The sequence below is a fragment of the Halichoeres trimaculatus genome, unplaced genomic scaffold (genome assembly GCF_033239565.1).
Source record: "Halichoeres trimaculatus isolate MK-OKI-2021-1 unplaced genomic scaffold, fHalTri1.1 fHalTri1_scaffold_3, whole genome shotgun sequence".
In the NCBI taxonomy this organism is placed as follows: domain Eukaryota; kingdom Metazoa; phylum Chordata; class Actinopteri; order Labriformes; family Labridae; genus Halichoeres; species Halichoeres trimaculatus.
The window spans coordinates 15188092-15202255 of NW_027437181.1; the positions used below are offsets into that span (position 1 = coordinate 15188092).

Here is a 14164-nt window from a genome sequence, read left to right on the forward strand (position 1 = left end):
GCACCTTAGTGAGACAGCACATGCAAGCTTCAGTAGTTATTGGAAGAGTCATTAAGCAAGGGTTACCCTTTGGCCAGGAAATAGTGGGAATGACATGATGCTGTGTTGACTTTGGCTTGTTTTACTCTCTCATAAAGGTGTTGCCTCCTGCCCACTTATAAATGGGCAAGATGATTCATGCATTATTCTTTATTAGCATGCTACAACAGTAACTGCATTTTTGTCTTCTACAGTCACCTACTTCTACTGTTCACACTTGTGCCATGAATCTTAATGTTTATGATTGCCAGAAACCACAGCTGCTTCAGTGTTTGATTAGATGTTTGTTTATCTTTCTGATGCCAATGCTGTGCTGTGATATTCAGTATTTTGGTTTGCCTGACGGATCACATGGTTCAGCTGTCTTTTTGTAATAAACTGTAAAAGCTTTTTTCAGTCTTTCAAGCCAACGATACATGTATGGTGGCCCTGAAGTTCATAGCACAACAAAAAAGAAAGAAAAGATAAAAAACTAAACAAAAAGATAACACCAAAAGAGAAAATAAAAACACAAAAGGGCAAAAACATGCAATAAAAAGGAAGACATAAAAAAACACAACACACACACAAAAAAAAACAAGATGACAGAGACATAGAAAAGAAAAAAAGAAGAAAACCAATAATCAAAAGAGTCAACATGACGACAAACAATAAAATGCATGTGGGATTTTTTTTTTTTTTTCTGCAAAGTCGTGTTCAGCAGGGCCACCATGTTCAACTCATGTGAGTAGGTGTTGACATTTGGAGAAAACACAGAGAGATAGTAATATTTACAAACTATACACAAAGATGTACACAAATGTGAAAATTAACCCATTGATATAATATTTATGAAATTAACACCATGCCCACATGCAACACTGATGTCCTCTTTTGTACTTGGCCTTCATATTTTTGCCTTACAAGCTTCATCATAAAAATGTGAAGAATGTTGTACAACAGGTCAGACGAGTTTTACATAATAGCTACATTCCTCTCATTGTAGAAATATTGTGACATATACTGTGTCCTTTGTTTTCAGTCACAGTTTTGAAATTTATACGTGTATGGTTTTAATATAAGAAAAGTGTCGACCTCTCGTCTACATCTGTGAATTTTTAAGCGAGTTTTTTAATGATTTTCGTCGAATGGACTCCGTGGAGTCATCATTGAAAAGTCGTTCAATAGTGGACACGAGTGATGCTTTGATAGCACGACTTAAGCCTCGGGCAGCAAACACATACAGCACTGGGTTAAGAGCACTTTTGATGTACACAAGGAACAAGGAAATGTAAACGCCAAGAACTGCACTGTTGTACAGCACTTTCCGGTCAGGACGCCCCTCAGCCAAGGCTCGAATGAACCGACATACAAAGTACGGCACCCAGCATGTGAGGAAGAGGAGCATGGTTAAAAACATCACATGGTACATCCTGGTCATTCTACGTGTGGTTGAGGGGCCTGATGAAGTGGGTGTGGGCGGCACTGACTGATGAAGGGCGACTACAACAGCCAGGTTACTGCCCAAAAACACAAGCAATGGCAGGATGAAACCGGCTGTCGTCTCTGCGACAAACAAACCAATATTAAACGTCGTGCTCTCAATACAGTGATACGTCCCGTTTATTTCCTTCAAGTCGGCACTGTAGAAGTAAGGGATAGACAAGGCTGTGGCTAACAGCCATAAGATGGCACAGGCCACAGGAACGGCCCAGTGGGGTCGGCGCAGTCGAGCCCACACAGGCCTCAGCAGACACAGGCAGCGCTCCAGGGCCACGGCACAGAGGAGGAAAGCGGAGGCGTATAGGCCCAGGCCTCGAAGGAACATGATTATCTGGCAGAGACCAAGGCTGAAAGGCCAGCTGCAGTTATGAGCCAAATACCCCAACATGAGGGGGGTACGCAGGAGCAATACTAGGTCAGCTAAGGCCAGATTCAGGACGTAAATTCGGAAACTGCTGGCTGCACGAGTCTCCTCCCTGCTGCCCCTGCGGACCAGGTGGCGCTGACCCCGCATCCCGAGGGCCCAAACCACGAGGCCATTCAGAGCGACACCCACCTGAAGGAGGAAAAGTAGCTTAGCTAAGTAATGTGGTGCATTAGCATGGAACAATTTTCAAAAAGCTGTTTGACATTGATGAAATGCACTATTTGCTTGAAATGTGGATATTTGTTTCATTTTACTTAATGAAAAGAAGTTTTTTGCTTCTCTAATCATACAGACACTAGAAGAACACAGTTAGTTTGGCTTTGTTCAATATCAACAATGTCTGTTTCTGACCCGTGAGTCCTCATAGCACATGCTGTAGATTACTCCAAGAGTGTAAGTGCTTTTCATCAATGTACAATTGTCTTTATCTCATTTTCTTCAAATCCCCACACCAGACAGTCATAGTGAAATGTGTGCAACATTTCTCACCAGGAAGATGAGAACGGTGACTGTGATTTGTATTCCTTTCACTGCCTCATTTTGGCAAAGGCTGCTGGAGCGATTGGGACCAGTTAGCTGCTGGTTCCTGGTATGGACTGACAACTGTGTTTCATTCATATCAGCCTCTGAGTTTGTGTCAGACTGGCGATGAGCTGAAACACACAAGGCGAGATTCGATTTGAAAAAGTGGGTAATCTTATTTCTGCTTTTCTTTTCTCAGTTCTGCTAGAAACATGAAAACAGGCCACACATTTTTATTCATTTATTTTTTACGAAGATAAAGTTTGTGCAACATGAGTTGTTGCATCTGAGTATTGGCTTGAAACTCAAAAAGGGATGTCCACATCTCAGGCTTCATTCTTTACATTGGCCTTTTCTCTCTTCTCTTAAACCTCCTCTGCACAACAGTTCAGATTAAGTATTGAATATTTTTACGTCTCTCTGCTTTTGAGTGAGTCAAGCTCTGCAGTCTTTCATCTCACCTCAACCCCCTAAACACTTTTCTAATCAGAAAAGAGAAAAACAATCAGTCAGCTCCTGGTACCCTTCCTTAAACCTAAGCCCAATTCCCCCTTTTACTTTCAAACATGTGCCTCAAACCAGAAAAAAATAAAAATAAAATAAAAACAGTAGAGTTCCCCCAGTCTGAGCATTTTATCTTTATCTTATACCATCTCAGTATCATCATGATACATACATACATGAACACTTTTCTTTTGTCATTTTTATGAATGATTACAAAGAATTGTCCTGCATCTTCCATTGCCTCAGGGCCCTGCCTGAATGTACTTGTGCAGATGGAATGAGAACAGCATGCATGCCAGGACTCCTGTGTTAATGAACACACCTCCACACCTTGATTTCTACACGATAGGGACTGTAACGTTTTCCAAAGTAAGTGACTGATAGCACGTGTGTTTCCTGTATCAAATGAAGTCAAGCTTTCTAAAATCTATATCACATGTAACAAGAAGTGGCAGATGTATTATCAAATTTCCTAAAACCAGTTTAACAGAGATGCTAATGTATTTAATAAAAGTAATTCTTACCTTTATTTGCCTTGTGTGTGGGTGAAAAAGGAGTGCCTACTTATAAGAACAAGCTTTCTCTCTCCCTCCCTCTCTCTTTCTGTCTGATTGCAAAACACACTCCTTCCTATGAACTTATCTATCAACATCAGAGGCATAAGCTCTGTTTATAGGAACCAATGAAATGCCATTTCCTCTGACTCAAAACTTTTTTTTTTATTGCCAACATTATTTGATTAAATATTAACTTTAGAGAAGGATAAAGTGACAAATGCACTCAGTTTTCCTTACAGCTAGCATGAATACTAATTCACTGACACATACATCTCATGTTTAAGTACAACACTGCTTGCTTCAGTCATGGACAAGTTCCCTTATTTACTTCTTTAAATCGCTTGCCCCTTTTACTTTTCAATACAAAGAAATGCTTTTAGAAAATGCATTGAAGTTTACTGCATAAAACCTAGAACAGTTTAAGTCAGTTATTTAGAAATGAATTTGAAACTATGGTGAGACTAGGAAATAGGGCTGGCAGTGACCTTCTTTTAAAAAAAAATGTTATCAAGCTTACTAGAATCCCCACCCCTTTACCAATGAACTTGTCTGATTTAATGATTAGCTTCTTCTGTGTCCACACACAAACTTAATGCCACTGGTCTAGGGGTAGATGCAGATGCCTTTTTAACAGTATGTTTCTTTTCATTGGCCAGTTATCTTGATGTTAGGTTACTGCTCAGGGAATGGCATTTTCTATATCTCTGTTTAACCCCTTGATGCCTGTTGTCACAAATTTGCAAACAAACATAACCTGTCAGGTCTTGATGCAGCTGAAATTACCTTTGTTTCTCATTATTACCCATTGATTCATATTCTACAGTTACCAAATATTATATCAGGTCCACTATGTCATAATATATTAGGGGATGAACTTTTTATGTCTCTTTATATAACTGAGATATAACTATTCTGTGTACGTTAGTCAAATTTACAATCTCCATTCAATTTAACAACTGTAAGAAGTCAAAAACACATAAAAACAATCTACTTCTTTTATAATTGTTGATTAATTTGGGTTGTATGGGGTTAAACTATTAATATCACCTCCTTTGAAATCCAATAACAAACCCTCAAATGATAAAACATAACAGAGACACACATATACGTGCAAATCTCATTGCATTTATAACAGTCTAATGCCTTTACTTTTCTGTTCTTTACACTGTGTGGATCCCCAAACCAGTCTTTCAGAAGTTTCTTAGACATGAGGTAATTGGATTCTTGAGATCACCTGGATCGCAAGCTAGACAACAAGCAACTGTTGTTTTTCCCCCCATTTTTCTCTTAAATAAATACCACATTACCTAAGCAGTTGTTCATCTTCAGTGTGGCACATGTATTATACTAAAGGAGGGACTTATTATACTAAAGATAAATATAGATTTTTTTATTTTAAAAACAGTGAGTTCAAAAGAAAGGGGAACCAATAAAGGTATTGCTTTTGCAGATAAGAACTAGTTTTCTAAAATTTTAAAAGCAGAAGTTTGATGGAAAGACTACACTGTGCATTTGTTTCAGTGGTGTTCTGTGGCAACTGGAGTAGCAATGTGGTTCATTGCTGTTTTTTCAGTATTTTTGAACAACAACTGAGTTTTGTTTTCATCAAAGGTAAAAAAAAAAAACTCGGGACGCACAATATTATTGGCACAATATCCGTATCGGCTGATAAAAGCTTACAAACACGTTTATCTGTATCGGCAGATATGAAAATTTCTGCCGATAAGGTGCTATTCAGTTAGGATTGTTATTATTTTCCATCTGAAAAATAAGCTCCTTAAATAAAATGTAGCACTTCATTTATTTGCACTGCAGAGCTCTGTGTCTGTCTCCAGATTGTTACAGTAGCAATAAAATAATCAAATGCAACTTGGTTTTGTTTAAAAATGCATTGTACATTTAAAAATTAATTGTAAATTTAAAGTTCATGTGATCTAAAGAAATTATTTTTCTGTATTTCAATATTGAATGTCTTGAGTTTGAAAAAATAATGCATTTCTTATTTATGGTAAAATCAAAAGTTTTTTGTCTTGTTTTATGTGTTTCTTAAACAAATAAGACCGTCACAATTAGAGTAACATATAAATTCCTGTACAGGATAGACTTAGCTTTCTTTACAGTGAAAATAACAAACAAACTTGGGATTATCGGTATCGGCCAAAAGGGGTTTCGGTATATCTGCATATCGGCAAAAATCCAATATTTTGCATCACTAAAAAAACTGACATTGACCCATCTTTGCACATTTATTTTGAATATGAACATGTCTTTGTGTTAAAGAAAATCTATGAACATAGGCTCTATGGTTCTGCTTATTTTGATGTTAACTTGCTTTAACTTGCAATAGATCACCTTTAACAGCAGATGGCAGTGGTGCTCATTTGATTAAGCTATAAGGGAGATGTAATTAGTTGCGTCTTATGAAGTGGTTTTCAACATGAGAAGCTTTATGAGATTTATTGCTTAAGTGGGTTTTGGGGATTTTACCTTTTACTTTAAAGCTTATGAAGCCTTGATGAATATCAACACACTTAAGCTTATTGAGAGATACAATACATTATCAACATTATTAAAATATTTAAAATAATTTATATGATTTGTGCAGTCACCAACAGGACATATCAATCAGAAAAAAGGTAAAAGAACAAAACATTAACTCTTTATGTACTTTTTGATGTATAATTAAAGGTCAGTTTCTTTTCAACTTTTAACCTTTAATCATTTATTTCAAAGTGACTCTGAATTTCAGACACTTTTATGCTTTTATTGCTTTGAAACTTTAATGTTTTTCCCCTTGATTCTGTTGTTCTCGAAACATTTGTCTTTATCTGATTGCTGAAAGAACTTTGTATTAATGAAACTAATGAAACAACAATGACACAGGGGAACGGCACAGTCAAACAAAACTACCAATTTTTTTATAACTTCAATAGAGACTTTCTTTGATATTTACTTAATATACAGAGCATTCTCCTTAAGCACACTTAGGTTTAAGTTCTTGACAGTGACAGAAGCCATCATGAAGCATGCAGCTGGAGATGTTTATTAGAAAAATTAACAACAATTTTGACCTTACATTTTAGTTGGCATCAATAGTGTGATTTAAATCAACTAAACTGATTGTCATTTGAATCTTTTCATGTTAAGAAACAGAAAAGATGAAAAGTGTGAACATATTTAAAGTAGTATGTGGAATTGAATCATAACTGGCGTTGGTCTTTCCACTTGAATTGTCGCCCACACTTCCTTTAAATCTGCTAATTTTAGATGCTGGGTTTTGATCGGGGAAATCTACCGCTCATATGTCACAGTGAGAGAGCAGGAATTAAACACAATCTGTGCTTTGTTAATCTTTGTAACAGTTTATTGATCTACAAATGGGTTACATAATATTCTTAGTCAATAAGAAAATACATGCTTTAGGGCTGAAGTACATCATGACAGTTTAAAAAAACAAAAACAAAAAAAAACAGTAACTTCTTAGTGGTGCCACATGTGTCAGACTTAAAGGATGCATAGACCTACAAGTTGGTGGAAAGATCAGATGATATCCTTTCATATATGCCCCACATACGGCAGGAAAAACAGAATAAAGTGAGGTCCTCAGGTTGCCTACGTGGAAACACTGAAACAGAGCTGTACAAAACTCAAAATAGACACAAAAAGAAAGTGTGCTGTATTCCTGTTTGACTTGACTTATGCTACTCGTTTTTTCTGCTCGAAAAAAACTTTCACACCAGCTGGCATCTCTGGTTTCCCCGAACTGTAGACCGCGAAGAAAGGAAAGCAAGTGAAGTTATAAGTGAAGGTGATTGTGGTGATAAAAGTCTTCATGAAGACGTTTTTATTTTAGCCCTTCAGCTAGATCTCAGAGGTGGAAGATGGTCCCCTAGTTCTCTGTTTCTGCCATGCTGTCTCTAAAAACATGACTTTAACTTGTCTATTCTTCATAAGATGAAAAGGGAGAGACTTCCTTGTTACATTTGACATCTGCATCAGATGGAGACTCAGTCTCACAGGCAGACAGAAGTAAAGTTTGTGCTCTCAGCTGGTATATTACACTTGGTGAATTTCCAGTACATGAATGAGGGGGGGTCCCCTCTGCATCTGTGCTTCTTCCCCCACCTCCTCATATACCTCAACCTTTCCCCTATAAGTACATCACAACTGATTTTTTCAGCGTGCTTCCTCTTCAACACGTTCACAGGAATGTGATGTACTTAACACCATTAGAGAAGGGTGTGCGTTCAGCTCATGTGTTCAGAAAATTCTATCCTGAGTGATGGAGTTTAGAGTGAAGAAAGGGGAAGAGGGGTGATAGGTAGTGAGAATGATCGGGGAGGCACCTTGTCTTCTGAGAAAAGGATCACTATGACTTAGTTACTGGGTTACCACAAGCAAACATTGCATGCAGTGCCATCTGAGATATAGAACGAGGATAGTTTGCTGGATCACAGTCATTTAGAGGAATGGGGTCTGTAATAAAATCCCCACCAGCGGCACTCCTGTAACTGTCAAACAGAAATCTAGATCATTTCAAGACCTTGTACAGTCATATTGTAAAAAGATTTCCCAGGTGGTTCAATGACAATCCAGTAAAGTTAATACCAGAAAGTTCAAATAAAAATGCAAATTAACTATCATGAAATGTTGCCACAAATGTCTTTTATCAGAATTTAAAAGGACAAACAATTCTGACTGTGTTTTTGACTTACTGTGTTGCTTCGAAGCAAAACAACAACAACATAAGAAATAGAACAGATAAAGTACAGAGAAGTATATTTAAAATATTTCTTTTACATATGTGTAGTAAAGGAAAGTCTGGATTTAAATGCCTTGACGCTGTCAAAAAGTCTGATGACAGACAGGAGGTGGTTTCCATGAACAGGAAGCTTGATATGAGGGGAAAAAAAGCCACATCCTAATAACTCTCTGTATTTTAATGTTGTTCTTTTGTCTTTAAATGGACAGGTTTAAGAGCCAGCTGACGGGCAAGAGAAGACCCCAGCTGAAATTGAACCAGCATACAAGGGGCTACACATCAACAAGAAAGTTAATAGACATCTCAAGTTTTCAGAGTTTTAGGGAATTATATCTGCATGAAAGTTACAAACAGTATACTGATTTTTGAAAGCAGGTATGTGCAGGTTTATGTTTCTCTCAGGAAGGTTAATAGTCTTTTACTTTTAAGCAAAGGGCCCATCAGTATGAACTTTCCCAACTTACACACCAACACACTGCTGAGTGTGTGTCAAACCAGTGTAGACACTTTGGGATGTGGCTACAGAAGCCAGTGATTAAACCACCACCCTACTGGTAGAAAACAGCAGATTTGACCCTTGACCCACAGCAGCCCAAGAAACTAACATATCACTGAGTTTTTCTTTAAGTCTATGGCCACACACCTGTAAAAAAATGTCCCATCAGCCTTAGCTTTTTGTATTCAGTGCTGGTTGGCACACCAACGCCAGAACTTAAACAGTGAATCTTACACATGATGGTAAACATTAGTGTGTTTGCACTCCAAAAGCACTTTCCTATGATGAATATGAGTTTATGTACACACCATGATGAGCTGTGTGGCAAAGAAGTTGTCAGCACATGGTGAAGGTCTCACCCACACAGACATTTTTTCATCTCTGTGATTAATGTGGTGAGTGCACACACAGGATTCAGCAATCCAAATTTACAACTTTGTAAACTCTGGTTAAAGAAAGACCCAGGGTTTCAACCGAAACCTAAAATACAATTTCCTTTTATCGGGGATGAGGAGAGCACACTCGGGTGTGTCGATTGTGTAAGGTACCATGTTGAATCTGATCGGGGTTATGATCCTTTCTTTATTAATTTCTGGGTCAGCGATTTGCCACGTACTGAGTTAAACTTGTTTGAAATAAAAAGACTGTTATTTTTGGATTTAAAGTGGTAAATTAAAAGGTCTAGAGGGTGATGCTAAGAACTTAAAGGCTTCTGAGTTGCAGCTTGCCTCTTAAAAGGCAAAGCTGGATGCTGTTGGAAGTATGTGAGAAGTCAAACAACATGACTCTCCCCTGCTCCCCTGCCTCACCAGGTATGACAGAACATAGTGGGTCAGGAAAACAATGGTATTCTCCACACTGCTGTATAGTCAGCAAACTGCATGGGATTTAGGAAAGCAGTCAGCAGTTGGTGAAGGGCTGTCCATTGATGCTGTTTTGAGAGGAGGAAAGGTAGCTAAGTTGATGATAGACCAAAGAGTAGAGTTGCCAGCAGAGGTGGATGGGAGGCAGAAATGGTAGTTGATAACCCAGAGTCACCAGAACAGGTTCAGGTTAGCAGCAAATTCTGGGTCACCTTCAGTTCTTTGTGCTAGCTTATTGAAGCCCGTCACCTGTTTCTTCCCGTTCCACTTCCCTTTTGTGCTGTTCTGTCCCACCTTGGGTTCAATCCTCAGTGGATGGTTGTTTAAAGCCTGTCTCAGTTTCCTTCTCATCTCCATTTGGACTTCTCTACACTCCCCCTGTTCCTTGAAAATGAAGCCCCTCTTCTCTCTGTTCAGAAGGGCTTTAATCTATTTATTAATCCAAGGTTTATTGTTCGAGAAGCAGCAGGTCGTTTTGATTGGGACAATGGTGTCCTCACTCTGCTTGAGGGACCTCGAATGTTGTCTCTGTGGTCTCCTTTAAAAAAGCTCAGCTGAGTTGTTTTTTTAATGATTGTCTGACTTTTGCAATCTTTATATATATATATATATATATATATATATATATATATATATATATATATATATATATATATATATATATATATATATATATATATATATATATATATATATATATAAAGGAAAGATGGGGAGCTCCAACTGACAGATATCTTCTTTCTTGATCCTTGTTTCTTGTAACAAGACTCAAGTCAAATCAAGAACTATGTAAAAAGTCGAAAACTTCTAAAACATTATTTATTCATTCAGTGACTTTAGTGTCTGTTGCTGTGATGAGTATCCAGTTGCTTCACTAAATCTCCCCGAATATTGAATTCTTTTGATATTACTTGGAAGATGTGTTTTCCCCCTTTTGTGTTCAAAAAAGAACCACAGATTTTTTTCTTTTTCTGGTAAATCATACATCTGCTTTATGTGTTAGACCATAGCATTAAATGAAGATTAACAGTGTGAAGGAGCAACCACCCTCACGTCATCTCAAGAAATGAATATGCTCTCTGGTAGGCTGCATTTGCATTAAAAAAACCTAAAGAGGCATATTACTGCAAACTTTGTTGCGTGATTTTCTTTTTCTATTTGATAGTCATTCAGTTCGAGGGGGATTTCGCATGACTCATGGTAGGGTGTATAAAAGACATGTTAACCGATGGTCTGGCTTTACTGTTCAACAAGGAGAGAGTGAGGACAGGAGACTGTGTGTGTATGTGTGTGAGAGAGAAAGGGAGACGCTCAGCAGAGGAGAAGAAAGAAAGAGAAAGGAAGAGGAAGAACTGCGTTTTAACAGAGGAGCCAGGTCAGTGACTACTTGACAACCATTCAAACAAACACACATTCACTTCCTGATGACATTTCATCTTAGATAGGCATCTTAACCAGAGTGGCAGCACCTGTTACATCCTGTTTCAGCTCTCTGCATAGAAAGATAACAGACTAAGTTTTAATATGAACTTCATCATATGGCCCATTTTAAAGGGTCACAAACACAAGTGAAACCCACACAGAGTTCTGAACTTAGGGTTCATTTTCACTGAGGAGAACATAAAGAAGAGGGTATTTAAATCAAGAGCTCAGCTGGTTGAATACAAATTCACTAAATGTAAGCAGTTTAGTATTTAAGTTTCCTCTGAACTCTAAAACTCTGTAAACTGTTAGAAATGAATAAGTATTTTCCTTCTTTTTTTAAAAGGGTTAAAATATATTTTTCTTATAAAATAAATGTTTATCCTATCATGGTTAGCATATCTAATAGCAAATATCTAATGTAGGTTACCCAAAACTCAACAGTATGCAGTTCTTGTTAACATTTCAAAATTCATAATTGATATCTGTCTCCCCCTGCAGGTCATCCTCAAAAGTGTGAACAGTAAAGGTGAGGTGAGCATGTGGACGGTGACACAGCCTTCGGGTTCATGTCCCAGGTTGAGGATAATGCTAATCGTGATAGGGGTTGTTTGATATAAGACGCCTAACATGTTAGCATTAGCTTCACTCTGGGGAAACTCTCAAGAATTTGACACTGCAAATACATGAATAAGTGACAACTTGCAAAAAATGTCAATATGGAGCTGCAGGACTTTGAAGCATCAACAGACAGTGAGGTAAAAATGGGTCAAACTGTAAAACAACATGCCGTTACATCCAGGTATTCTTGTCATTATTATTTTTTTTCACTAAATCTACATTTCATTCATACTGTGTCAGATTTGAATTATGTTAACCACGTATTTGGATTAATAATATAATCTCACATAAATTAACCAGAGCATTAATTGGACCACTTTCCTTATCATTTCTGGTCAACCTGATCACAACTTCTAATGAACAGCAGTTGGTCAATCTCTTGCACTGCTTTATTTTTATTTTTGGCATCTCCCTTGGATGGAGTAAGAAACAGGGTGAGAGTTGGGAATGACATGGGAGATAGGCCGCAGGTTGGATTTGAACCCAGACAACCTCTTCAAGGGCAGACCGCATGGGTTTTGACCTAGACCGCTAGGCCATCTGCAGCCCCACAGTGGCCCTTTTTCAAAGGAACATATTGCTCTATTGAAGGCTAAAGCCATTTGGTGGAATATTGCTGCCTTAAAGGCAGAGAGCCAAGCTTCTGTGAGTGATTTTTAATTTTTAAGAAACACTGAAAGATTGGGTGTTGGAAACGTTCTCACACTTCATAGGATGAATAAACCATTGACAAACACATGAAAATGCATTCGTTGTCACGGATACAGCCCCTCTCACAGGATGACTCCAGACCTGTCATCGCTTTAAATTCTGCATGACACAGAATGTATTGTATTGTCAATTGTATGTCTTTTTCAGTCAAGTATTTGTGCATTACAAATGTAAATTAGCATATCTGCTAACACCAGACAGTTCTATCTCTTGTTTTTTCATCAGCATATATTATTAACATCAAATAAAGTCATGAACTAACTACACAAACTGTCTCCTTTTCAATACCTGCAGATTTTTTTTTTTACTATTTATTTATTTGATGCTTTGAGTTAATGGTAATTTTCATTTCATTAAATCACACTGTTTCTTAATTGAAAAAATTAAACTACTTTTACTAAATTAATGGACTTGCTCAATCAAAGTATACCGTGTTAAAAACTGCAATTGTAAAACATAAAGACAGAAAAGAGGAAGTAAAAAAATAAAAAACAACCATCTCTTAACTACCAAGTGCTGGGCAAATCATCTTTTGGGCAAACCCAAACTCTGATACCCCACTGACATGCAGTGGTGTGTTTGAGGTTAATAAACTTGTCTTCTTGCTAGACATGTCCTAATTTTGACTTTTTTCTTTTCCTTTTCTGTAAAAGCCAAAAACTACATTCATGTTGCTTCTGATACCTGGTCTTGTCTTGTATTGGCAGTAAAAAAACAAAAAAGGTCAGTACCAACAGCAGAGGATTGTACATCTTAAATTTATTCCTAAAAAACCAAAGTTGTACTTGTATGATCTCCTGTTTAACATCTCTTACATATTTCCAGTGCTGTCTGTGAAGTCCATATCTAAACTCACTTTTAATGATTCATAAAGATGCTCCCCACACTTTGAACACAAACAGCGCAGACATTTCGGCTGTCACTTGTGCTGCTTTAGTCTTGTGACAGAAGCCTGTGTAATCTTTTAAACCACTTTGTCATTAGTTCAGAGTCCCTGAAAATGAGCGGATTACTGTCTAGGCCCCTTAAATACAGAATATACAGGATTTTAAAGAAAATCCAGCCATCCGTCCAATGTTGACTTCCAGTGTTGATCGATGTCAAAATAAAGATCAACCTAAGAAGATATCAAACTCAGGAAAGCGCCAAAGATGTATCAAATATATTCAGTAACATTTTAAGGCAATGACCAGTAAAGCTGTATATTTTTGCGGTATTAAAGCTCATGTATGAGCATAACTGTTTAAGGTGAATGAGTCACAGCTCTCAAGATGTCTCACTCATCCATAGCCTGCCCTCTCCCCACCAGGGAGAGTACCAGTCCATCAAGTCTGTACACTATGCTTTGAAGCTTTTTCATAGCTTTATTTTTTATTTAGACCAGAGGTTCTGAAACTTTTTTAGACCATGGACCCATTTCAGGGTGGACATTTTTCCAAGGACCTCCTCATTATTGTAACAATAATTAGCATAACATTAATAGTATTTCATAATTTAATATATAGTATTTTGCAACAAATTAGGCTACATTATACCTTCCAAGTAAATCATTTTGTAAACTTTAAGAAGAGGCTGACTCCAAGGTAGTGGTGTGCACAGAGGGAAACATAGAGGTTGGTCAAACCCCTTAATGGCCTGAAACACAGGCTTAAGTGCCCTCTTGGGTGAAATAACACACCTAACTGTCTTTTTAGATGGTTAAAATATAATAAACTGCTCTCGTGCAGTTTTTTCCGCACCTGCCCTTTAAAAAATCTG

At 37.5% G+C, this 14164-nt stretch overlaps 1 protein-coding gene across 1 annotated transcript; it reads right to left on the bottom strand.

Moving 5' to 3' along the window:
- Positions 1–1120: 1120 nt before the first annotated feature.
- On the bottom strand, positions 1121–10009 carry LOC141787833 (C3a anaphylatoxin chemotactic receptor). The gene is made up of 3 exons (XM_074666513.1): positions 9865–10009; positions 2438–2601; positions 1121–2077 (listed from the first exon to the last, which is right to left on the bottom strand). The coding sequence occupies exons 1-3, from the start codon at positions 10007–10009 to the stop codon at positions 1121–1123; spliced, it is 1266 nt and encodes a 421-aa protein (XP_074522614.1).
- Positions 10010–14164: the final 4155 nt, after the last annotated feature.